This window comes from Nannobrachium achirus (assembly GCF_963921795.1).
Source record: "Nannobrachium achirus genome assembly, chromosome: 9".
In the NCBI taxonomy this organism is placed as follows: Eukaryota; Metazoa; Chordata; class Actinopteri; order Myctophiformes; family Myctophidae; genus Nannobrachium; species Nannobrachium achirus.
Window position 1 is genome coordinate 48,040,439 of NC_137818.1, and position 27,470 is coordinate 48,067,908.

A 27,470-nucleotide genomic window follows, 5' to 3' on the forward strand; every position below is an offset into this window, starting at 1 on the left:
CCGACAGTGACGATATATTCACTCATAAATATTGATGGAATACACGTTAACTCAGTCAGACCTGATACTACAGTATGTCTAGCATCAGACACCAAGTCATCCTCTCTCTACTCTTACCTGTACCTATCCTGTGTTTCACCCTCACTGCTGTTGCTGCTACGGCACCTGAATTCTCCCATGGGACCAATAATGGTTGATCTTATCTAATCTGTTTTAGTCTAGTAAATCTAGGGGAAAAAAATACACAAAATGTTATTCTGACAGGAAATTAGGTCTACGAGCCAGGATAAAAATCTACCCTGATCTGCTCACTGCAAATACCCACAGCGGCCAAATCAAGTTGGGCTCTCATCAACTTTCTATATAGGAGGAAAATACCAAGAAAAGAAAATCTGCTTTAAGTAGGATGTGAGGGGTCTAACTAGGCGTTTGTCATGATGCTGAATCCATTGCAAGCATTTGCAAAATAAAAATAGCCCCAGAAAACTATGGTTTAGTGACGAAAAGTGATGAGTCATCACCTTTTGTGGGCGTTTTCTGGGACCAATGAATGTTTTTTGTGCAAAACAAATGCTTGCAATGGATTCAGCATCATGACAAACCCCTATAGTTAGACCCCTCACATCCTACTTTTCTGGGTATTTTCCTCCTATATAGAAAGTCGATGGGAGCCCAACTTGATTTGGCCACTGTGGGTATTTGCCATGAGCAGATCAGGGTAGATTTTTTTATCTATCTTTTACCTAATTTCCTGAGAGAATCAGTTGAAAAACTAAATAATACAATTTTGTCCAACCTCTGCCTTATATTTATCTGACTATTTCATCTTCAGAGATAGATGTATAAACGTGAAACTTCAAAGCGTTCTTGATCGTAGTTTTTATTGTAGAGGACACACAGCTAACACTGTTACAAAAAAAAAACACAAAGTAACTCCATAGTTAAATAAATGTTACAATTATTTTATTCATGTTTTAAACACGTACGAATGTACGAACTCTGCAGAAATGGAACTGGCTCCAATTCAAAAATATAACAACACGGCACCTTTTTCTTTCTTTCTTTTTGTTGTCACGTGCGGGAAAGGGGTTGTTGTTCCGTGCAGAAAAATCTGACTTGGCATGAAAAGGCCTTTAAGGTGCTTGCCCATCAACGTTGAAAAATACCAGTGAGAAGAATACACAACAACTTCGACCAGGCTTTAGTTTGAGAGGCTTCTCTCATAGCCGGTTTGTGTTTGTGTCTGAAATACCATTTCCAGGGCTCCAAACAACAGAACGTAGAGTGTCTTCACCAAAATGGACACCTGCAGAGAGAAAAAGGTATATGCCTGATTTATATTATGTGTGGTCACGTGCTGTGTTGTGCACCAGAAAAAGTAGATCGACTCGAATGCCTTGTATTGCAGTGTGTCAGGGTTCACCGCCATGCCGGCTTGTGGTGGACATTTTTGTCCAAATACTCATTTTGCCATGGACATACAAATATTACCAGAAACAGAGCTAGCCCTAAATGCACTACTAGTGCTGTGGCCCACAACGTGGGTTGAGGGACCTTGTTACAGGTCTGTAACTCTGAGTGTGTACAAATGTACAGTTATGGCGGTCCTTGAAAACATTGAAATAAAAGTGTTGAGAACCACTGTACTGGCCGTCTCCTAATGTGCCATAGTGTCATAGTAAATCAGTGTCACGTATATTCAGAAGAAAACCTGGAGACTGAGTCACTTTCACTTTCTAAGAATTGATAACACAAGAACACAAAAACGAATGAAATGGGTCCCCCCCCACACACCCTAACCCAACATGAAAGATGCCAACTACAGAACTGCCCGATGCAAATGTCACAAAAAGAAGCCACTTGATGTGGACCGTAAAGATCATTTGTGGCGGTACTACTGACCATCCGATGTAGCACTGGCACAGGTTCTCGTGTGACGTGGCCTGCTTGATGAGGAGTTCCACCTGAGTTGGCACGTCCAGCGTCTCATCGTGAGAGAAGTCTCGACCTGGTTGGAGGAAGCAGTCACATGGGTGAAGGTCAAGGCTTTTAAAGGGATATCTCTTTGGTAAGGAGTGCACATGTCCTTGTCCTCTTACCTGTGAGTTTGTCCCGCACCCGGTTGATGATCTGGATGGCTTTCTTGTTGAGCGCCTCGGGCTGTACCAGACCATCTCCGACTAGATTAACATAAATGCACATACAGGATGAGTGTCTTTAGATAAGAAAAACAATCTAATAATGGCATAGCGTCCTTGTTCTAGACTACTGGGTCCTTGAGGGGGACCCAGGGGGTCCCTAGCTACTGTAAATGATTGATGGTTAGGATGGTCTGAAGAGGGTACAGATGGAACCAAATGGGCCACAAGGTCCACTTGGGTCCACTTGTACCCTCTCCGAGATATGGGGGTCTGTGGTGTAATTTATACCAAACTGGGGGTCCTTGAAAGGTTTGAGTAGCACTGACAAAATCTTATTTTGTCCAATCTGTATGGTATAGAGTATGTTAATAATATAACTTTTACAATTGCGATGGTTGTATTTGGTCTCCCAGCTCTTCCCTAGAGACATTTAGATCCTTTGTCTGGTTTAGCACGACCTTACATGATCCCATTTGGCAGGAATTTTGACCTTCAGTTCAAAATGTAATTGTTCCCCTGAACAAGTAGGCAGGCTCTATATGTACAATGGTCAAAATGTCAGCACAAGTTGCTGTAACAAGAGTGCTCTCTAGCCTGAAATGAAAGGTGAACTTGAGTGGCTTAGAACAGTGAACAATTATAGTACTGATTTATGCTGACAACAGAGCTCTACCATGCCACATTTCTTAAAAAGTATAGGCCAGGGTCAAGTGAAATCATATTATTCAAAAACCAAAAGACAACGAGAGCTGACGACTCACTGAAGGTGTGGATGGACTCAGGCACGGTGGTCCCTGGTTTCTTATGTGTGGTCTCTCCCAGGTCTATTGCTTCCAGAGCCTCTGCAGAGGAGGGGGAAAAGCACATTCATTCACGCACACACATATTCAGCAGGGCAAAAAAAAGAAAAGAAGAAGAAAAAGACTTGCTGACTCACCCACTGATTGTCCGGCGGTGTAGGAGTCAGTTCTGGTGCGGGAGCGTTTGTTGCCCTTCGTATTCGCTGAGGGGTGACACAGCAAAAAAAACATGTTTTTAGCTAGTAAAAAAAAATACCTTTTTAAAATTAGACGGCAGCAGCTGGCTAATGAGAACATATCCTCCTTCTCTCTCTCTCTCTCTCTCTCAAACACTTCTAGCAAAACTTTCTGTGATAATTATGAGGGGACTTGAAATCTCTTTCCTCAATGCCTCTATCTTTGGCCTCATTTAGTATTCCAGGATCTATTAATATGGATACATTTGATCCTCCAGAATTTGTGAACCAGTATCCATGGTGAACAGAGACACCAAGCGCAGCATGGTGAAAACATAAAAGCTAGTCACTTCCTCATTGACAGGACCCTCACCCACGTGTCATATCAGGGATGGAGGAGTGCATGTTTTGTATCACGCAACCGTCCTGCATACTTCCTTACTGACCAACACATTTCTTTAATTTGATTGGCGTTTGCCATGTGACATCACACAGGCCGAACATGCCCTGGGTTGCATGCCCTTCTTCAAACCTGTTTTCCGTGACTGCCATGTCCGAGATTCAGTTGCAAATCCAGATCCAGATTCAAATGTTGTAAAACATTATCAATGCTCTTGAGATACTTAGTGCGCAATAAACTAGTATTGGGTATTTCTCCTCTTTGCACAGTAGTCACATACAGGACAGAATAGAGGTCCAAGGTCACTTACTAACTAAAATTGCAACCCTTTAATGAACATTCACAGACTACAGCAGATATTCAAGTTGACCATGACCAGAGCAGAGATGATAGAGAGCAGATGCTGATGAGTGGTGCTGCCTTACTGTCCATGAGCCTCCAGTTGAGCAGGGGGTCGTAGACGAAGGCCTCCAGCACGGCCATGACACTGTCCCTGTGCTCCCTCAGTACCTCCATCACCGTGTGGCACGTGATGCGGTAGTTACCATCCAGACCTGTCACCTGCAGCCAGCACACACGCACAGGCACAGGCATGTGCGTAATGAAGATGATTAAGACAACTGTAGTTGATGGTTCCGAACGCAAGAGAAAACATAATGCGATCAACTACACAGAAAGATATGAGATTTCTTTTAATAGATATTTTGTGTTAAATGAGAGAAATATTTAGGCCAATAATGGTCTACATTATTTCAAGTGGTATTGAGAGTGGAGGACCTCAGCCTGTCCTCATGCTAGAACAAACAACACACTGATTGAACTGTTAATGGCTCCTCACTTCTTAACAATCATGTTAATGTAAAAGGGATGAAAATATTTGTTATTTATGCATTCCACAAAGGAACACAGAAATGACCTATGAATTTCTAGGTCATATTCCATCTGGTATCTTGCATCATAGACGTGTGAGTCATGACATTCCTGAAGCGCAGTCGGTGTTTACCACATACTCAGGGGTGTCGTACCAAATTCTGGGCCCTGGGTACAAAGATTCACTCACATTTTGTGCTTTAACTATTGAGAAATAGCAGATATACAAGCTCACAGCGCGGCACCGAGTGCCCCGCTGCGAGCTTGTAGATCTGCTATTTTTTTAAATCATGAACATTTGTGCACGTCTTTGAATATTTCAAATCCTTCTAAGGCTTTTTGAAAAAACTATGTTTCTATGTCAGTGGTGCTCAAACTTTTTCATGTGAAGGACCCCCAAAATAATATGTATTTGGCCACGGACCCCCATCTCAAAATATCTAGTTCCAGGGACCCCCCCCCCCCCCCAAAAGCAAAATTTGAGTTACAAAAATACATATATTCAAAGATTTGCACACATTTTCACGACTTTTAAAAAATAGCAGATCTACAAGCTTGCACTTGTATAGCTGCTATTTTTCAATAGCTAATGTATAAAATAATTAAGGCCCCTTCACCTTGGGCCCTAGTAACTCAGTCCCACTTTCCCTCCCCCTTGTGACGCCCCTGCGCATACCTCCATGGCGTTGGTGAGCATCCTCGTCAGACGGAACGGAATCTTCTCCGGGAATTTCTCCCTGGTCATGGCAACCTGCGGAGGAGAGCAAACGAAGAGCTCAGCCTTCTGGATCTTAAAAGGAAGCATTAACAACACCGCTTTTAGGTGGTTTATGGAAAACAGTCTGACCTCGAAGCAGTCTCCAAAATCAATGTGAAGGATCTTGCCGCTCAGTCGGTCCAGCATGAGGTTGGATGGATGCCTGAGGATAAAGGACAAAAACATCATTATGGTTGTTACTACTGTTGTTGCTTACATCTCTGTCTGTCTGTCTGTCTGTCTGTCTCTCCTACTCTCTTTTTCTCCCCCGAAAAGGTCTAGGCGGATGGCTACAGTCTGTTTTTATTTTGCCTGAGGTTTCTTCATGTTAAAGGGCAGTTCTTCCATGCCTTGTCTCTGCTCTATATGTAAAGTGTCTTGAGCCAACTTCTTGTGAATTGGCACTATAATGTGAATTGGCACTATAATAACATTTTACTGAACTGAAACATCCCACCTCCCATGCAGGAGACACAGTAACATTCTCAGTGTTAATTCAACTCGAGACTTAAAGGGAAGATCCTAGTTTGAAGACAAGAAAAGAAGAAAAAAGGCTAGTATGAAAAGAGGTGATGTCTCACCTGTCACCCAGCCCCAGGATGTAGCCCACCATGGACATCACAGCCAGCGAGCGTGTGTAGTTGGTCCTCCGGTCAAACCACACCTGGCGGGGAAGATAGCAACCGTTGTACTTAATAAGTTACATAATATTTAAGTTCCTTCTGGAGGCATTCCAAGAGTGATGATATTTACGGTACAACAGCCCTGGAATGTTTCTTTACTGTCAACATTATCAACATTTCTGTTGATTTCCTCTGTGAGTTCAAGGCCCTGACAGGTTGATTGTTGTGTTGAAAGAACTATGGTCAGTCTAACTGCTGAATACATGAAAGAACAAACAACTAAATCATCATAATCATGTCTCCCATTAAAGTAGATCTTGTAGTAGAACTCTTGTATAACACGTGCTAGTGCTGTTGTACTGAAAATCAGCAGTGACTTCAGTTGACAAAAATCACCACTGATTAAGAGCTGGTCCATTTTTCAAAAGAAGGTTTTCCACTTCCACAGGGTTTTTTCATAGTCTCCCCATAAATCAAAAGAAGCAATCAAATTACACAGAACGCTTAAATTATATTTGACTGTGAAAAATGTCCGAGAATAAAAGCAGAAGTTTATGATGATGTGAAAGACAAGGTGACTGTGGTGGTGGTCTACCTCTGAGCTGGGGCTTTTCAGCCACAGCAGCTTGGCCAGGTCATCTCCGGCCGTGTTGTTAACGGCGTGCTCAAACACCTCCACTTTCTCCATGAGAGTCAGGTGGTCGTAGTCCGGCGCCATCTGGAAACCACAGACGTGGCAACGCGTTAACAGAACATATTGGATCCACACAACACTCCCACACCCCCACACCCCTCTCACTGTCAGCTGATTAATGCTTTGGCCTGTTTTTATTTAATCATCAGTTTCATTATTTATTTATTCTATTTTAATATTCGGCTCGCTCCGATGTTACGCCTGAGCGGACTTGTTAAAAATGGTTTGCGGATGATAAATAAGGTTGTTGCCGTCCCGCTGATACATTTGCACACCGGCTGAAGGCTGCGCGCTACAAGCAGCTTGCTCAAAATATATATCCTGATAGAGTCGTCTTCCACGGCAGTGGTTCTCAACATGGAGTCCGATGACCCCCAAGGGGTCCTTAAGAGGGTTCCAGGGGGGTTCCAGCTAAACGACTGATAGTTTGGAACCAACTAGACCCTTACGGGTCACTGAAAAAGGTTGGAGACTTGAGAAACTTTAGGCAAGTTGAAGACTGGGTGTGCATGTTAAAACACAATATGTATTCACGGTAAAAAATCTGAAAGCTAAGATTTCAGACCCACCCAAAATACTGAACTTATGGATGAAATATTGACAAGGGAAATTGACGAAGGACATTTTTCAATGATCTTTGTTCGTTTTAGTAGCATTTTTATTCGTTTTTGTAAAGTTTTCTTCTTTATTTCAGTAAATTAACCCACATCTAGTTTTTGTTATTTAATTTTAGTTTTTATTTAACTATAATAAACTTGTGTGTATATGGGTAATGTCTGTAGAAGTTTTGATTGATTGATGACTTAATAGTCAAATATGTACACAGCACGAAAGCACAGTCACATTTGGGCTAAATGTCCTGGGGACCAGTTTCCATTGTAGTCTTATGTACAGATGCTAACCCTGAGCATGATGCGGTGCTCAATGTTGAGAAGAATCTTCTTCTTCTCCCGGTAGTCTCTGATGAGGGCATGCAGCGTGTCACAGTGAGGCACCCAGCCGATCAGCCCCGAGTTGGTGGACAGAGGGATGACGGCGTACCGCTGGATACTGGAGAGGCCGACACAAACACACACTGGCACATTGTTTTCATCGCATCGTCCCACAAAAGCAGTGCTTCTCAACCTTTTCGGCCACTTCACTGAACACGGCAGCCCAAAAGGGGTTGCGTGCGTTTTCAGAGCATGTTTATATTAATCAATAGTGCGCTGGCTTGGATCAATGGAGCTAATGTAGTATATACTAGTATGTAGTATGTATTAATCAATTTTTCAAGGTTTATATACATACTGTATATATATATATTAATGTTGAATTATGAATTAAATTGTTTTGCCAATAATCATTTTGGGGGGCCCACTTGTAATATCCTCACGGCCTACCAGTGGGCCCCTAGCCCCACAGGTTGAGAAACGCTGCTCAATGTCTCTAAGCATCACTGAAAGCTGCAATCCATAAACTTTATGGGCTCTATTTTCGTCCATGCCTTACCCCTTAACCCTAAACGTTTTTGCAATTTTTTTTACTGTTTCGAAAAACAGTTTTGAATATTTCAAACAGCTGATCTACGAGCTCACACCGTGTCGATGTAGATCGGCCATTGAATGATTTCAAAATGTTTTTCAAAATAGTAAAAAAAAGGCAAAGAAGTTTAGGGATAAGGGGTAAAGGCATGGCCGAAAATATAGCACTATATGTCCTACCTGGGATTGAAACCCGGGTCCCCCTGTGTGTCTGTGTGGGAGACCAAAGCTCTACCGCCCAGCTAAGAGGGTCCCCCTGTGTGTCTGTGTGGGAGACCAAAGCTCTACCGCCCAGCTAAGAGGGTCCCCCTGTGTGTCTGTGTGGGAGACCAAAGCTCTACCGCCCAGCTAAGAAGGAAGCCCCGTGTGACCAGGGCCCAGGGGAGATACTGTGCTCATGAGTTACAGGCAGAGCTACGTGTCAACCTGTAGGTGTCCTACCCGCCACCAGGGTCTAAACATGTCTCAATGGATGAGTAGGGAGAGCACCTCCAACCACTGCAGATGTGCTAGTTACACTAGTTAGTTACAGTAGCATACTCTACCAGTACAGAGTATCTTGCATATTTTAATGAATAAAAATATCGTTTTATTCATTAAAAATATGAATTCCGGAAAACATGTTTAACTCCAACAATGTACAAGTGTCAAACGAAATGGGCACCGCAAAGGGGTCCATTTGGTTACATTTGGTACACTCTTGGCAGTTACAGAATGGATAAATCATAACACTTGAGGATTTTGCTGTGTATGTACCTTAATTGAAGAAAGGCCGATGCACACCTAAAATGTTGGCGACAGGTGAGAAATGAGAAAGATCCTTCACACTGTCTAGAACTGGCAACAAAATCTTTTATTAAACAAAAACGACGTTGCGGTCCTTAAGACCTTCATTCAGGATATAAACACACATCTTTTTTGTCTTCTTCAGTCATCTTTTCTCATTGTTGTACAGTGTATTTATGTCCCCTGACTTGAGCAGGGAAGTGAGTGAGTGTGTGTGTGCGTGCACGTACCTGAGGTTCTTGCGCAGGGAAGCGGGGTCGTTAGCCAGCAGTGTGTTGACCAGGCCAAACAGCTGCATCACCCTCTCGTCCTGACGGAGGTCCTCGTGCCCCTTCAGCAGGAACATGAACTCGTGGCCGTTGCTGCCTGCAGAGGGCGCCACACGTCACCGTTCAATAACCCAGTGGTTCTCAAGCTTTCAAAATGTCAAGGTCTCCCCTTAACTCTGACAGTGTACAAATGGAACCAAATGGACCCTTTCGGGTCCATTTGGTTCCATTTGTACACTGTCAGAGTTACAGACTTGTATGGGTCAATTTAGACCCCCATAAAGGAACCCACAGAGTCCCTGGAATCCACTTTGAGAACTGCTGCAATAACCAATTTGACCAAGAATGCTTCCATGGATTCTCAAACCTTTTCATGTCAAGGACCCCTAGAATGATATGTATTTGGCTGCCGACCTCCATCTCGAAATGTTATGTATCAGGGACGCCCCCATGGCAAATGTTTGAGTTACGAATGTTCGCTTTAAAAAAGATATATTCAAAGATTTGCACAACTGTTCATGATTTTTCAAAAATAGCTGATCTACAAGCTCGCAGCCGGGCACAGTGTGAGCTTGTATATCTGCTATTTTTAATAGTTAAAGCATAAAATAATGGTTAAAGTAATAATGCGTTCCAGACCCAGTGCAATTAAAAATCAAATTTCAACCCGGATTCATCTATTATTAAACGTATGCATCCCGACAACTGTGTGCATTTCGGAAATCTAACTAAAAGCCTTTTGAATAATTATCCTCCTCCTGTGATGTAAATCGACTGTTCTACAAAACTGTGCCAATGAATATTCACGACAGAGAAAGCCCGCCCCCCTCCATTCAGATAACAGGGAATTGGATGAGATATAGAGATGGTGAAATAAAGAATTTATAACAAATTGAAAGTGAGATATCAAAGATGAAGGACTGAATGAATAAATTCACTGTAGAACTCTCTACAAATTAACCCGTACAAATAGGGCATTCATTTATGAAAAAATAATAAATAAATAAATAGAGTTGGCAAAATGTGTACATTAACTTGGAATGATTCATTTATGGAATTAACGGAATTCATTTAAGCATTTAGCAGATGCATAACAGTCAGGATGGTTCTATAATCAGGGGAGTTTGTTTGTAACAGAGCAGCTTTGTTTCTTGACTTCAGATTTGGGGCATATTTACGAATGGTGATTAATCATTATTAATCACAGCTAAACTGCGACTAATCTGATTAGAATTGTTAATCTTTTGACATCCCTTGATAAAAGCATAAAACCATGAAATATGGAGATGCGAGATTTCTTTTTAAATGATGTATTTTTGGGGGCTTTTGGGCTTTATTTATAGTTTTACAGTAGACAGACAGGAAAACAGGGAGATACAGATGGGGTGAGACACGCAGCAAAGATCGTCGGGGAACAGGACTCGAACTCGCGATGCGCTGTCAGACCGCTACGCCAGCAGTCAGGGGGCCGAGATGCAAGATGTCTGCCCCGACAATAAGGATACTGTATGTCAGGGGTTTTCAAAGTGGGTGACGGGGCACCCTGGGGTGCCGTGACGGCAGTCCAGGTGTGCCGCCAGATCATTTGATAATATTTGGAATTTATGAAAAACACTTGAAGGACAAAGTTATTTTCAGTCAGTTCTAACCAAAATGGCTATTATCTCAACATTTTCCTCGCAACATAATCACTAAAATATCATCACTGTCAGTTTCAAATGTGTACGTCTTTTGGTAAAGCAGAGCCCTGCTTCATCATACAAGACTGTTGCACAAAACTAGTGAAAACAGCCGATCTACAAGCACACAACGCCTCGCGATGCGAGGCGTTGTGTGCTTGTAGATCTGCTGTTTTCACTAGTTTAGTACATTTTATAGATGATAAATACAAAACGAACGGTTTTGGACATTTCCACCCGACAACGACGATATGCTATAAATATAAGGTGCTGGGAGTGAAAATTATAATGTAGGGGTGCCTCGTATTGTTTAAAGTTTGGGAACCCCTGCTGTATGTAACGGCCAAGCCAGCAGGTCAGGAGAGGAAAACCGAGGTTTCACCAGGGCATAAAGGGAAACATCTACTGAACCTATCGAAACCACAGATGTCTGCCGTTATGCAACTGCACGAAGAACTTACAATAACATCAGTGTTCCCGACTGACCACATTACACAGAGTCCAGCGTGTCATACTAGCTCTACTGCAGAGACGTGATAGTCCCTGTGGAACCAGTCAAGACAATGGATCTATATCGTCCCCATTAAAGAAGTCTGGCGCGGCCCGTGGAAAGACAAAGGAGGAGAGAGAGAGAGAGATCAGAGATCAGATTAAAGGGATTCTGATGCTTGATGACAATCCCAGCGAGGGTGGTGTCCCACGTCGCTAGGAGAGGAGAGAATATTTACGCTAAACCTTGCGATTTATCTCTCATTCAAGTGTCAGCTGATCACTTTATGTCACTGTCAGTCGGACAGTATGGTGTATTATTATTTTATGCTTTAACTATTGAAAAATAGCAGATATACAAGCTCACAGCGCGGCTGTGAGCTTGTAGATCTGCTATTTTTGAAAAATCGTATAAATTAGAATTTTGACCCGATTCTATAAGTGTCTTTTGAATCCTTCTAAGATTTTTTGAAAAACCCATGTTTCTACGTCAGCAATCTGGCCCGCCATCGTCAAAGAAAAGGTCCTTTTCGCTTAACTGGAGCTCAGTTAGTCTGTTCTTGAGAGACTATGTCAGTGGTTCTCAAACCTTTTCATGTGAAGGACCCCCAAAATTATATTTATTTGGCCACGGAATCGCATCTCAAAATATTTAGTTCCAGGGACCACCCAGAAGCAAAATTTGAGTTACAAACGTTCGCTTTGAAAATACATACATATTCAAAGATTTGCAAACATTAAAAAAAAAAATAGCAGATCTACAAGCTCGCAGCGCGGCACTCGGAGAGGAGAGAATATTTACGCTAAACCTTGCGATTTATCTCTCATTCAAGCGTCTGTTCGCACAGCTGATCACTTTTTGTCACTGTCAGTCGGTCCTCCTTATACAATCGTAGAATGGAACGCTGGTATTTTCTTTATGTTGCACAAACTGCTTCCCTGCGCTCCCTACTAACTCCTAAACCACTCAGTGTCTTCAACCTTGGACAAAATAATTATTATATACTGCATTCCTCAAACCCGCCAGTTCTAATGTTTTGCATCCTCATCTTGGTGTGAGCTAAAGTCATCTTAAAGTAGATTATCCTATAAACATAGCAGATCAAACACAGGATTAAGGGCGTCTACTTGACCACTGCATGCTCATGTCCTTTACTGAACTCTGCAAAACCCCTTCTTCTTGCACTGTGCAATTTGATGACTGTTTTTAAGTTTCTTTTTATATGAAACCTTTTTGATGTTTTCCTTTTATGCTGATGTTTGGGCCAGGACTCCCTTGTAAAAGAGATTCAGAATCTTATTCATGGTGAAATAAAGGGTAAGAAGAGCTAGAACAAAAACAAAGTGGACAGTGGAGGGTGAGGGGTCTTGATAGTCGCCTTGGTACCAATTTTCTGAAGATTTAGAGGCTAGCGACTTTTACAGGGCGTTTTATGGTATGGTGGATCGAGTCATCAAAAGAATGTACCTCACTGTCCAGTGGAAAGACCTGGAATAACATGTTGGACCGTGTGGGCTCCATTAGCTACTGTGTGCTTGTAATGGAACCCACAACACACTGCAGAATTACTATGAAGTATTACATACAGGAGGACACGAAAAGTACAATTAATGCATGCTGGATATACTGTATATACAAATCATCCTTGAAAATATTCCAATTGACAAATCTCCCCATTCTCAGTGTTATCGATTCTCCCTATTAGGTCGAGGACAAATGAGTATGGATGAGAGTGTATTGATTCCCACAGGGCACAACCCGTTGCTCATGAAATCTGAAAGTAGTTGAATAAGTTATAATTATATGAATGATCAAAGAGCTGTGTATCTGACCCCGCGTCTGGTTGTCCCACATCTCATTACTCGGACAGTGATTAGGGTTAGGTTAGGTTTAGGGTTAGGTTAGGTTAGGGTTAAGGATAGGGTTAGGTAACATCGGACTAATGAGACGTCGGAAAAATGACACAGCACCGTCTGGTCTCGCATGTCTCTCCTCTCCTCTTGGATTGATGTCTCTCTACACTTACCTATCTGAAATAAATCACGAAATGTAAAAAAATATACGTACATCTTTCATGTTTGCCTATTTAAGGAATATTCTATCAAACCATGTCACAAATATATCCCTATCCTATGTTATGTCCTCTGGTATGGTGGCTGATTGCTGTTGAATCAATACTAGTAGAAGTGATTCTGGTGCGTAAAATGAATGACCAGGAGGTCGACGTCAAAAGCAGAGGCACGGATCCTCCTCACGCCCCCTCAACAAATCCAACCCTGGTTCTTAGTGCCCTCTTACCCATGATTGTGAGTTTGCGCGGCCGCTGCTTGGAGGTGATGACCTGCAGGGAGGCGGCGATGGACTGGATGCGGATGATGGGCTGGTTGGGGTCGTAGGTGCCCGGCACAGCCAGCTCCAGGTCCCTGCACATCAGCAGCTTGGGAGACACGTACTGCAGCTCCAGAGAGGTCAGCTGGATGGAGAGGAGAGCGACAGTCAGGGACCGTGAGGGCAGAGAGCAGTGGTGGAAGAAGTACTCTGAGGATTTATTTGAGTGACAAGTATCAAGACCACGAGGAAGACATACTCTGTTACAAGTAAAAAGTCCTGTATTGAAAATTGGGAGTGTACAACGCAAGGGTCCATGTACAATGTACCTAGACTACTATTGGCGTAAACTATGCAGTGACACAACAACAGCTGCACCACTGTTAAACTTAATTCATATTCCAATGTGCGAGGGTGTTGCTTAATGCATTGTTAGCTTGTAGATGAGTTGTTTGGCAAACGACACTGTCATACTATGGAATATAAATTAGGTTTAAGCTTAAAAATGGTGTGACAACTACACATTTTAGAACTGAGCATGCAAGTATGAGATGAAATGCACCTTGACTGTGTTCACAAGTGCTTAATAAATCACACATACTTGCTAAGATGTGCCCTAAAATAAACTTCCACCCCAGGTCATCATGTTTAATAACTGAGCCATGTCCACACTACAAATCACTAATAACAAAAATGTATCCATCCACCAATGATGCGCTGAGGGATCAGGGCTGCAACATATTGGGTTTCTCTTGGCTTAGTTAAGTGCTAAAAGGAATTTGTATCAGAATTGTTTGCTTGCAGAGGTATGATTCAGCAGAGGTGTGATTCACATACATTTTGCGATTTTCAGGGAAGATATCGCAATAATCTTCGTCTTTTTTTTCTTCCTTTCTTTCTTCAATGTGGTATACTGTAGCTGTACAGTACCTAATATAACTTAGGGGTTCCTAACATTTTCCATGCAAAGGACCCCTAATAGCCACAGCCTCTGGCTGCAGGTGTCCAATTTCGAAATGGCAAAAAAAAAAAAGCCATTTCACAAAATTGTACCGTATATCTGCTATTTTGATATGTAATGGGACACTCACCTCCATGCCTGGCACCCCCTGGCTACCCCCAGGGGCCACGGCGCCCACTTATAAAACCTGTGATATAACTAACCAAACGGATCCAGAGTCTATGCAACGTGTTCTCCCACGCGTCATTATTTTGACAGGTGGATGTGTCTACGTGGACCATGCAGTTGGGAGGTGGATGAGGTGTAATTCTGCCCCGGGTTCTCTGTGTCATTCTCCTTTCACTTCCATCATCTCCCTCACTCAGCACGGCTCACCACATCCCACTGTGTTTCATTCCTGCCCTCTTTCAATAGCAGTTCAATCACTTTACCTGGAGGAAAAACGAATCAAAGGCAGCCCTGTTCCTCTGGAATTTCATTTTTGCTTCTTTCTCCATCAGAGTTTGCTAGTATTGGCGTTAGCTATGCAGTGACATTACAACGACCGCACAAGATTAATTCACAATCCATTGCACGAGGGTGTCACTTGACAAAAAATAACAGTACAATCTACAGTGCAACCTAACAACGCGTCGGAAAATCTGGCTTTAGCTTTCAACTTCAACTTTGTCACATCACAAGTTCATAGGTGAACAAGTGGGTGTAATTCTTTCATTGTAAATTGTACAAGCTCCCAACATTTTGCCGTTTCCAAGAAAATAGTTATAAGGGTAAAGAATAGAGACAAAAGCAGGGAAAGAAGGGAAAAACAAATGTGTCATTCTTTTTGCCACTTCTATGTGACCTAGATAGCTGAGATTGTGGGACAAAAAGGAGCATGAGTCCGGACACGAAAGGGTAAGTATTGTAGCTCTCATAACAAGTGATGAAGGATTGGAATGGGGATTGGAATGCCTACTTATGGCTCCGCCGGTGAGACACTTATTTGACGTAATTATTTTCACAGCAGGGCCTCAGTCGCGGTGGGATGTTTTACCTGGCAGAGCTGTGAAGGTAGCCTCAAGCAGCTTCTCTTCTTCAGACTCAATTTAACTCTCAAATACCTGGAACTCGCCCGAGTCGCGTTAGATTTGAACCACTTTAAACATTATTTTTATGCTTTAACTATTGAAAAATAGCAGATATACAAGCTCACAGCGCGGCACCGAGTGCCGCACTGCGAGCTTGTAGATCTGCTATTTTTGAAAAATCATGAAAATGTGTGCAAGTCTTTGAATATCTTTGACCCGATCTTTGACCCGACTTCTAAATCCTTCCTCTAAATCAGCTGTTCTCAAACTTTTTCATGTCAAGGACCCCCAAAATGACATTTATTCGGCCGCAGACCTCCATCTCAAAATATGTTGTTCCAGGGACCCCCCAGAAGCAGAGAATTGAGTTACAAAAGTCTGCTTTGAAAAATATATATTGAAAAATTTGCACACATTTTCACGATTTTTCAAAAATAGCAGATCTACAAGCTCGCAGCGCGGCACTCGGTGCCGCGCTGTGAGCTTGTATATCTGCTATTTTTCACTGGTTAAAGCATTCCATAATTCTAGGCCTAAATGGGTTAAAAAAAGGTTTACATAACTTTTGTGAGAAACAAAATTCTACACGTACTGTATTCATACCCGAGGCCATCTCCAGTGAATATGAGAATGAGTTTACCTGGGTCACGTGATACTTGTGTGTGTAGTGTTGTTTTGTTGTGTTTTTTTTTTGTTTCCCTAAGCTGCCTCACGTTAGAGAAACAGGAGATGAGACTACTGACCTATGGAACATATGGCTCAGGAACCGTTGGTACCCAAGGCTACACACTTACTTATCCAGAGCAAGTGTGAAAGAGTAAGCAGCGTAAGCATGTCCACAGGCAACAGTTCAAACTATGCATAAACGGCTCTCACCGTCAAAAAACAGTGCATTAATGTGTGATACCTGAGGCAGTTGCTTGGAGATGCGTCTGAAGACGTGGTAGTACAGATCCCAGGCCTGCGTCAGGTCCTTCACGTTACCGGAGCGCATGTACTTCCTGCACCAGTCCTGAGCCTCCATCAGGTCCCTGCCGTAAGCCTGTCATTAGGACACAAAAGCGATGCCAGTGAGTGATCCAGTCAATTCAAATGAAACACACTCCGCCAAAGCACTGGACGAAGGGCAAATGGATCATCATTATTACCCCTCCCAGCAGCAGTGCGTGGCGGTAGGGCTGTCACGATATGACATTTTACATGACGATTAATTGTCACTCAAATAATTGGCGATTAACGATTTAATTGTGTTTTTGTCGTTGATAATTACATTTCTGTTTGGCTTTTAGGCTTTGAAGTTGTACATGGTAGATATGAGACATAACCTACATAATACAAAGAAATTACTGACATATTTGACAACTTACTACTTAAAAAATAACTTTGGTAGTGGAAATAGCCGATCTACAAGCTCACAACGCGTCGCGATGCGACGCGTGGTGAGCTTGTAGATCTGCTATTCCCACTATTTCGGACATTTTTCAACATTCACGATTATGACGATTATGACAAAATAATTGCGATAATGTCAAATAATCACGATTAGACGATTATGTAATAATTGTGACAGCCCTACGTGGCGGGGTATTGCGATCGTAGTCTATGTGTGTCTGTGAGCAAAATAACGGATGGGCGGATTTTCACGACACGCAGCGGGGATGATCAATAGGCTGCCCCGACGACATGATTAACTGTTGGGACGAGAGAGTCAAAAGTGGAGTTCACAAATACATAATCGGTCATATCTCAAGAACAGAGAAGCCTGGTGTATTCTTAGCTGTGTGCCAGTGTCAATAAATCAGGCTAGACACATGGAACAAGAGATCTTGGTGCAGGGTCTGGTGCAGGGTCTGGACCAGCTTAAAGATATCAATTCGTGTCTAAATGACACAGTGAGAATCCAACGACCTTATATTAACTCGTTTACTGCCAATTAAATATGCCTTCTTTGGGATCTCCCTGCCATAAATCTCCATAGACTTCCATGTAATTTATAGTGCACAGATAATGCACGCCCATGCACAGATCATGCACCATGTTTGTGCAGGCTGTTCACAGCTTTCAAACAAAAAAATCTGATTGGAAATCCGTTCAGGCATTCTTGATTTTCTCAAGAATGCCTGAACGGATTTCCAATCTGATTTTTTTTATAGCCATTATGTTTTACATGTTATGTAAGCAAAGATGGCTGCCCTGTATGAAAGATGGGGTTGTATGGGGGGTGGAACATGCAAAATCGCGATTGAAATCATGTTTACTAGATTTAATGGGGTCCAAAAAAAAAAAAAAAAAAAATCCATAGTGAGATAGTTGATCTGAAAGTCGTTTGGCACTAAGTGAGTTAAGAGCGACAGCAGCAGCCTGATCCACCTAAAGTGTGGTGACACTGACCTGGTTGAAGGAGGTTTCTTTGAGGGTCTGCGGGCCCCTCTCCATCATGGCGTGGAGCGGCTCCAGCACGGCAAACATGCCCTTGACGTTGCGTTCGCCAAAGTAGAGGCGGGAGGCCTCCTCCAGGCCCTCGTGCCACATCTCGTGCCACAGGATGGCGACGCGGATCAGCTCTTCACTCACCTGGATGGAGAAAGACCCAACCACTGTCAGTGTCCCCGCAGAGATCACGGAAATGACCACATGGACCGTTAGATGACCTCATGCACTTGTAGACATTTGCCAAACAGACCTGTATGGGCCTGTAACTCTGAGAATTGAATGAACAGAGAGTTAAATTCATGAGAGAAAAAAAAGTTGTATACCATGATGGCCTGCTGGACGAGGGTGTTGCAGTGTTCACACATGTTCTTGAGGATCTTGTTGGCAGCGTTATGGCGGGCTGTGGTGGTCGACTTGGAAGCCACGGTTAGCGGGTAGATCAAAGCCTTTGGATTCAAACGAGAATAATCCAGTGAATGATGTGATACATACATGACAATACCATGACAAGTCATGCATTAACATGTTAAGACGTCATCGTGCTACACCGGGAGCCAGAAGGGCACGTTGGAAGAGGTTTACTTACCTGTGGATGATAGCGCCCGATGTCAGTGAGCAGCTGGTGGATGAGACGCCCCACCAGGGCACGTGGTGTGTCAATACGGGCGATCAGCTGAGGAATCACCTGCACACAACAACAAGATTGATCATTCTTAACCTGTTGCTAGAGCAACGCATGTACATAATTACCAGAAACCTTGCATCTCCATAGTTCACCTTTTTATGTTTTCATGAATGAATAGACTATTTTACACACACAAAGTAAAAAAAAATATATATATAATATAATACAATCTACAAGCTTGTTAAATCTGCTATTCAAAAAAGTAAAGAAAAAAGAAATGAAGTAGCAACGGTGGAAATGGTAGGACAGGGAGATGGGCAAGGACATGCAGTAAAGGGCCTCAGCTCGGACCCGTGCGCGCGTGCGTGCGTGTACTGTGCATGCCATGAGTGCATGCCTGAGTGTTACCTGTAGCCAGGTGTCTATCTGAATGGTCTTGATTCCCTCCACCAGGGCCTCGTTCACCTCAGGCCAGTGACCGTAGTCAAACCACAGTGTCAACACCCTGCATGGTGAAAACAACCAAACACTGAGACACATAATCACCATCTATCTTCTTCTGACCCATATACCAGCTAGTCATTATGTGTGTTCACCCACACAGACCTATGGTATGGTATGTTCCCAGGGGTGTCGCACCAAATTCTGGGCCCTGGGTACAAGGATTCACCGCGGGCCCCCCATGAATGTTCTTAGATCTGCTATTTTTGAAAAAGTGGTGCTTTTTGTCAGTGGTGCTCAAATATTTTCATGTGAAGGACCCCCAAAATGATATGTATTTGGCCACGGACCCCCATCTCAAAATATTTAGTTCCGGGGACCCCCCAGAAGCAAAATTTGAGTTACAAATGTTCGCTTAAAAAATACATATATTCAAAGATTTGCACACATTTTCATGACTTTTCAATAATAGCAGATGTACAAGCTCGCAGCGTGGCACTCGGTGCCGCGCTGTGAGCTTGTATATCTGCCTGCTATTTTTCAATACTAAAGTAATGCAGGCCCCTCCACCTTGGGCCCTCGAAACTCAGTCCCACTTCCCCAACCCCCCCTTGTGACACCCATGTATGTTCCAAACATTCTTCAGTTCCTGTGTTCATCACAAGAGGTCCCCCTCTCCTCACACACCCTCTTAGAGGGGGCTTTTTGACTGTGGGACTCTCAGTAACCCCCCCCCCCCCCCCCCCAAACACCCGTGTGGAGAACTCTGCCCTCACCTGAGAGTGTCCTGGAGGTTGTTGCCTCTGGACAGGGATATGGATCGGAAGAAGCCCTGGACAGCAGGCACCGTGTACAGCAGCAACGTCTTGGACAGGTCCTGCAGACGTGGAAGACAGGGTTCCCACACATTTTTTTCCAATTAACTTCCAAAACTTTTCCAGAATATTTAACCCAATTTCCAGGACTATATAACAATAATTCAGCTCAATAACAAGTCACTTACTCCTATGCGCAATGCCCAAAGACAGGTAGTGTATGCCAGTGGTTCTCAACCTTTTCAGGCCGTGACCCCCAAAATAATCATATTTTAACTGGGGACCCCCCGGCACCCTGATGAGCACTAAGAAATTACGAATTTTGTATAACACGTTTCTATTGTGAAAATAGCAGACCTACATGCTCACACATGTAGATCGGCTATTTTCACAATTTCTGCCTCTAATATTTGACAATTTGGCCAATGTTTAATTTGTCATTTCAGAGGTATTAACAAAATCAATAACCAAAGACAATGCATAGCTATTCTTTCCAGGACCTTCCAGGACCCTTGATCAATTCCAAAACTTTTCCATTACTGGAAAGATATTTTTCTAATTTCAATTTTTCTAATTTCAATTTCAATATTTCCAGGAATTTCATGACCGTGGGAACCCTGGGAAGATTACACAAGAGCAGCTGATGGGTCACTGATTTGGCCACCACAATAATCTTGTGTTATATCACGTCATATATTGTGTCATGGATCGAAAACGATTATTCTCAACCTTTGTCATTTCCAGGACCGTAAGTTTGATAGGGATTGGGCCATGGACCAACATTTGATACAGTTTTTATCACTGGGACACCAATCTACACTACTGTAAAACACTGAGAGTGTGCAACTGGAATGGATCTTGGACTAAAATGGACTAAATGGATCTTTAAGGGTCCATTGTGTTCCATTTGTTCACTCTCTGAGTTACAGACCTGTAAGGGTCCATTTGGTTCCTGGCTATCACTCATTTTAACTCGGGAACCCCTGAAACTGGGGAACCCCTGAAACCCACCAATTCCCCAAATAGTTAAACTCCTGTTAGCAATGTAGGATCTTCACTACTCTTTATAGATATGCTGTCATACAGCTGTCACATTTAAGTGCTCCACAGCTTTATTCATTGATTGAATGTATCCCTGGTGTAAAAATAAACACCTTTGGGAGCATTATCTACATATAATGCAACTGTATTTTATTCAGGGTTAAGGCCTGATATCCTTTCCCCCTACCACAACGAAGCCAAGTCTCCCAGTAAAACTTGGAGTGTCGATTTTATTGCACTAAATTGGACCATTCATTCCATTTATACGGAGTGGCTTCTCAGAGGTGAGATGTCAAGAAGAGGGTCAGTCTGTCTGACTCTGAGTGTCTGTGTGGGTGTCCGGAGCTGCAAACAGGCCACAGTAAATGTGTACCTCCACTAACTCTTTTAACGTACAGTAGGCCCCCTTGCGTGCCACCTTATGCCTTAACTTTTGGCAATTATTTACTAATTTGAAAAAGATCTTTTTATAGGGAAAAGGTTGCCTCTTGGAGGTAAATGGGGCTCTGGCCAGGCTGAAACCTTGCCCACATTTGGAGTCATACGTCAAAGACATGTCATAGAAGACAGGCAACATGAAGCCAGCCTATTCCCGTGTGGATCCTGAGATCCACATGACAATGTTTTAAGTCAACACTCTGTATTTGACTGTGAACAATCTATAATTACCATGATTTAGGACAGCACTTTTGACTTGTTTTCTTAAGCTGTCAAACTGTGGACTTAACAAAGTGTGTAATTGTGTGCATACCTGCGTGTGTCAGGGGGTGATATATGAAGGACCTTTGAGCGAGTGCACCTTGTGACCCGTGGAGGACAGGGCGCTTAGCATGGTATTTATTTGTCTGTTTATGTGTGGCCGTTAGTGAAAACCTGTTGACCTTTCACTGCTATTGGTTTATGGGACACGCAAGGGTACATTCTGGGTTGCGCGAGCAGAGCACTGAACTCTTCTAATGTCACTAAAATACTAGTAAGACGCCCTAAGGGTGAGAAGCGACCTCGCCCTGACCACATGAGACTGACACAATATGTCCATATATGGGCTTTCCCAGATATGGGCTTAATATTGATGATATCAGGGATCTCCATATATGGGCATAACAGGGACAAGGACGACCATATATGGAGCGTCACATGAGGCATGACTGACTGACTGGCTGACAGACATGAGGAGGAGGTCGGAGGTTTTGATACCAACTGCTCCCTACGGTAGCAATCAAACATTTGGGCTGTGAATATCCTTGGTGACACTTAAGAACTATTCAAAATGTATACATTGTGTGATGCCTTGTGGGCTTGTAGATCAGCTATTTTCAGCTTAAATCAGGGCTCAAGGCTCACCTCGTTGACCTTCTTCTGCCCGGGCGAGGGCACGGGGCTGTGGTCGGTGCTTTCCACCTCGCTGTCACTGTTGCTGGCCTCGCTGTTGGCGCTGGCACCGCTGGCGTGGCGGATCTTCTTCTTCTCGTCGCGGCCCTGGTTCTGGTGCTTGTAGTGCAGGACCGCCTCGAAGTTCATCACTGCCCACGCGTGCCAGGCCTGTCGAAAAGGGAAAGGTCACGTGCCGGTTGGGGTCGGTGGGGGGAGGGCGAGTCGTCTTTCTTTCTATTGTATAAAGGGCAGGCAGTAATCACATATGACTTTTGTTTTGGTCTCTTTTTTTTTCAGGGATTGCCAATAATTTTCCGGCTAACTGAGGGGAAAGACAAGGTATCTCCTTGGGGGATTTTATTTTTTTATTTTTTCCTGGGATCCAGACAGATGTGGTTCATGTTTGTTGCATTACGTAACCTGCTATTGAAAGTTGAAGAGCTGGGAGGGAGCAGAGCAGGGATGAAGACCTTGGACATGAGGGAGGCACGCACAAGAAAGAAAGTGGAGCCTGCTGTTTTGGGAGCCTGCAGTGTGGGCGAGAGGGTGTGCAGATGCTCTCCGCTCTTCCTGTTGTGCCTTCGACGTCTTGGTAGGGACAATGACTTTAAGAACATTTCAATTAAAGGAGAATTCCGGCGTTCACCCCCAAAATGCTTGATTTTTTCCTATCGATTACTGACCCCATGGAGACTTGAATTCATGGATATTTTTTTTTATTTTTTGCCGAATTCCTAAGCCAATAATTTGAGGAGAATCTTTGTGTCTCCATAGAGAACAAAGCAGGCTCTTTGTGTCTCCATAGGGAACCACTGGTCTGGTCATCAAATTATTAGCTTAAGAATGCGCCAAAAACTAAAAATCTATAGGAAAAAAGTAATCTTTTGGGCAAACTATCTGGGGACTGCCCCATAGGTCGAACAGCGTCGGCAGGTTAGATAATCACCCGTGTCGGCAGGTTAGATACTCACCAGCGTTGGCAGGTTAGATAATCACCCGCGTCACGGTTACTGGGGTTAGGGTTAGGTTTAGGCATACTGTAGTTTTGCAGAGGTTAGGGTTAAGGTTAGGTTTTGGTGGTCAGACCAAAGGGTGTTCGACCTAATGACCTGTTACCGAACTATCCCTTTAATGTGATGTTATAATGTCCCAGAACGAGTGGTACATATTATTTTTATTTGCAGCTCCGACCGCAAGCACCGAGTGCCGCTTTACGAGCTTATAGATCTGCCATTTTTGAAAAATCTTGAAAATTATTGCAAATCTTTGACTCTATCTTGAAGCAAACATTTGTAACTCAAATCTTTCTTTCTCAGGGTACCTGAGGGGGACACACTGACCTTGTACCAGTTGCGGTCGTGCTCAGTGGAGTGGCTGTAGTACTGCAGCACCTTGGGGATGGTGCTCTCGTTGATGCCCTGTAGGCTGAGCTGCCACTCGCCAAGCTTCAGGAAGCATCTACACAGGAGGGGGCGGGGCAAGGGGGGCAGAGACACATAGAACAGTTAGCAGTTAATGCAGGGGTCTTCAAAGTTTTCAGGCCAAGGACCCCTTAGCTGAGAGAAAGATGAAGCAGGGACCCCCAGATTCCATATAGTTTCATCGTTTGACAGCACAATCATCAGTGTATTTTGGATTCATGTCAATTTGTGTTTTCAGATATTTAACCACTTGAACCGTCAATACTTTAATAAACTTGACCTTTCACTATGTACTTAGTGTGCTATTTTTTCCGATCTACAAGCTCACAACGCCTCGCGCTTGGCAAAAGTTCTCCGAATATGGACGCTAGGGTTCAAGTGGTTAATATAAAAAAGGAGAAAAAAGTTCCTATCACACAAAGATTTGGAGGACCCCCCGTAGTAACTCTGAGGACCCCTTAGGGTTCCTGGACCCCCTGTTGAAGACCCATGAGTGAATGTTTCCCAAGCGGTGCACGGAGGCATGTTGGTGTGCCTTGGGATTTTTTTACATCCATACATTGTTATTGTAATGTACTGCAAATGAAATGAAAATAAAAATGTAATGAATGTTTTTAATTAACTAAATTCATAAATTGTGAAAATATCATTATATCGCCTTTATTTTATGTTAAACCTACGTTTCTGCTGCTTTTTAATGCATATTAAAAAATCTAATTGATTTGAAAAGTCTAGTCTCTGTGGAAAAGATGGACTGTAGTGTAAATGTAAAAATGTTGTTTATCTACGATATGTGGCTAAAGTTGTGAATGGCAGCATAACATGTTTTAATAGCAGTATAGAGTAGTAGACCCTAAAGCACAACAGTTAATACCGCTGTATTAAAAATAAGACACATATTCTAATAACGGTGTGGTTTCCCTGTGGAATTGAAAAGGCTTCCAGAAAGTTCATTAAATTCATTATCGGTTATCTGGCTAGCAGGCTTGAATCCCTATATCCACTACAGTCACTGATAGGCATAATATCCTGAAGTGCCTACACAACACATCGCCAATAATGTGCTAAAGTTCTAACATGAGCTTTGTGTAGCTGAGCTGTGTGGTTCACTGTAAATACAGTAGGCACGTGGCAGTGTGAGTGTGAGCTGCGCTGTGATTGGTCTACTTTCGTGGGGACATAAAGACCGTCCCCTTTTCTAGACGGCTGGCTAGTTTGGCGTCACGCCGTAAAAAATAAAACAAAAAACATTTCGCTATTAGTGTTCCCAAATAAATCAAACAATTATCGCTCGCGGCAAGTGCATTTAGTTTGATTAATTAGCTGGGCTACATTAATATTTATCAAACCACACATGTTAACAGTGCAAACGCTAAGGAGGAAAAATTATCCCTCACAAAGATCCATCCACACACACAGTGATATGAATATCAAAATGCTTTTTCAGGCCAAAGGCCAAGAGTGGTGTCTCTTTAGTAAAATGTCAATAATTCTGTGGTTTGTCATAAGACACCCTGTGAGGGGTTCCACAAGCAATACAAATGCAGCATTAAAACCACACTTCTGCTGGCATGGCATTGACGGAGGGGAGAGTTAGCAGTGACACTATAACCCTGGATTTATACTTGGTTTGCGTGGAGGCGCCACGCACCAAAAATAGCAGATCTACAAGGTCACATCAGTGAGCTATCTTTGCTGCGAGACCACCCGCGTGCAAGTACAGTATAACTCAGGCTCCACTGCACTGCAGGGCAGTCCATTAAGAGAGAGAGAGGAGGAGGATGATGATAGGAGACGGGGATATCACATAGGTCATAGGACATTTATTAAAGACATGATTACCAAAGGCAACAGTGCGTTCAGCTACTGAAAAGGTTTCGGGATCGCGCACCGTACAGGGTCATTTAATTATCCTCACTGCCACACGCCCCCGCACCCCCACCCACCCGCCTCCTCCCGGTTCCATCAGGCTGGGATCCGGGGGTCATGCAGGCAGCGCGAGGTGGGGTGGAGGTGGTGGTGGAGGTTCTTAGCTCCATCCATCACGCTAAACGACACCGGCACTTAACCCATTTAGGCCTGAACACATTATGACGCAATATTTTATGCTTTAACTATTGAAAAATAGCAGATATACAAGCTCACAGCGCGGCACCGAGTGCCGCGCTGCGAGCTTGTAGATCTGCTATTTTTGAAAAATCGTGAAAATTAGAATTTTTGACCCGATTCTATAAGTGTCTTTTGAATCCTTCTAAGATTTTTGGAAAAAACCTATGTTTCTATGTCAGCAATCTGGCCAGCCATCGTCAAAGAAAAGGTCCTTTTCACTTAACTGGAGCTCAGTTAGTCTGTTCTTGAGAGACTACTATGTCAGTGTTTCTCAAACCTTTTCATGTGAAGGACCCCCAAAATGATATTTATTTGGCCACGGACCCCCATCTCAAAATATTTAGTTCCAGGGACCACCCAGAAGCAAAATTTGAGTCACAAACGTTCGCTTTGAAAATACATATATTAAAAGATTTGCACACATTTTCACGACTTTTTCAAAAATAGCAGATCTACAAGCTCGCAGCGCGGCACTCGGTGCCGCGCTGTGAGCTTGTATATCTGCTATTTTTCACTGGTTAAAGCATTCAATAATTCTAGGCCTAAATGGGTTAAGTCAAACACTCCAACAAGCCACGTTTGTCTGGGGCGGAGAGGAGAGACAGGCCCCGGTCGCGGTGTATAAGAAAGAACACGCTGGACCCGAGGAGCTTGGCGAGCGCCGCCATTCATCAGCTGCGGTCTGCAGCAGCGCCCATTTTCGGGTCGCGCCGCCAATAAATCGTCGTCCCCCTCGCTGTTATGGATTACGTAAGTTTTCTGCAGAGTGGTGTTTTTTTCTTTGCCATGTGAGTGTTGTACAGTAGGCGCTGATGAATGGTGATGAATGTTTGGGAGAGGGGGGTGGGGGGGGGGTACGTATGTGTGTGTGTACAGGGGATGGGGGGGTGGGGGGGGGGGTCATTAGGCCTGTGTGGTGGTGGTGTGTGGGGGGGGGGGGGGCAGTAGTCCTATATCGTCGTTGTCGGGTGAAAACCCTGTATGTCCGTTCGTTTTGCATTTATCATTTAAAAAATGATTTAAACTAGTGAAAACAGCCAATCTTCAAGCACACAACGCCTCGCGGTGCGAGGCGTTGTGTGCTTGTAGATCTGCTGTTTTCACTACTTTTGTGCGACGGCCTTGTACGATGAAGCAGGGCTTTACTTTGCGAAAGAACGTACACATTTGAAACTTGGAGATACAAGGTTTCTGCCCGACAACGACGATATGTTGGTATGTACACTACAGGGGACGGCAACCTGAACATAGAGGAAAGTGTTGAATTTCTCTATGTGCAAATAAAGATTGTGTGTGTGTGTGTGTGTGTGCACGTGCCTGCGTGCGTGCTGCATGCATGTGTGTGTGTGTGTGTGATTGCGTGCAAGTGTGTGTGTTTGTGAGAGAGAGACAGAGAGAGAGTGTGAACCAGGTGTGCGCTGTGTTCCAGAAAGTGTGTCAGCACGTCTGGTTCTTCTGACTAAGATTATACAGGTATGTGTGTGTGTGTGTGTGTGTCCCTAAACATGCATTCCTCAGCCAGTGTCCCCCGTTAACAGAAATACTTCAAATGCTGACGTCAAACTTGCTTCTTGTCCCATATGATTTAGAAGGCATGATGGCCTATACGGCATGTCTTTGTTTGTGTGTGTGTGTGTGTGTGTG

General features: G+C 43.5%; 1 protein-coding gene across 4 annotated transcripts in view; it reads right to left on the minus strand.

The window, feature by feature from the left end:
• Positions 1–864: 864 nt before the first annotated feature.
• The window catches only part of mtor (mechanistic target of rapamycin kinase), a 161,059-nt gene continuing 134,453 nt past the window's right edge, over positions 865–27,470 (minus strand). For 2 of the 4 annotated variants that reach the window (XM_080733386.1, XM_080733384.1), the window contains exons 38-59: positions 23,637–23,754; positions 22,267–22,464; positions 19,843–19,943; positions 19,034–19,130; positions 18,587–18,685; positions 18,324–18,446; positions 17,959–18,141; positions 16,475–16,609; positions 13,507–13,681; positions 9,001–9,136; positions 8,741–8,767; positions 7,364–7,511; positions 6,363–6,485; positions 5,726–5,808; positions 5,235–5,307; positions 5,064–5,138; positions 3,943–4,078; positions 3,079–3,144; positions 2,903–2,983; positions 2,100–2,180; positions 1,903–2,008; positions 865–1,306 (exon numbers count right to left, since the gene is read on the minus strand). In XM_080733386.1, the coding sequence (XP_080589512.1) occupies positions 1,291–1,306; positions 1,903–2,008; positions 2,100–2,180; positions 2,903–2,983; positions 3,079–3,144; positions 3,943–4,078; positions 5,064–5,138; positions 5,235–5,307; positions 5,726–5,808; positions 6,363–6,485; positions 7,364–7,511; positions 8,741–8,767; positions 9,001–9,136; positions 13,507–13,681; positions 16,475–16,609; positions 17,959–18,141; positions 18,324–18,446; positions 18,587–18,685; positions 19,034–19,130; positions 19,843–19,943; positions 22,267–22,464; positions 23,637–23,754 (2,380 nt within the window). In that variant the 3' untranslated portion in view covers positions 865–1,290. The remainder of the gene's footprint in view (positions 1,307–1,902; positions 2,009–2,099; positions 2,181–2,902; positions 2,984–3,078; positions 3,145–3,942; positions 4,079–5,063; positions 5,139–5,234; positions 5,308–5,725; positions 5,809–6,362; positions 6,486–7,363; positions 7,512–8,740; positions 8,768–9,000; positions 9,137–13,506; positions 13,682–16,474; positions 16,610–17,958; positions 18,142–18,323; positions 18,447–18,586; positions 18,686–19,033; positions 19,131–19,842; positions 19,944–22,266; positions 22,465–23,636; positions 23,755–27,470) is intronic. The other 2 variants (XM_080733387.1, XM_080733385.1) reach the window with 1 other exon arrangement.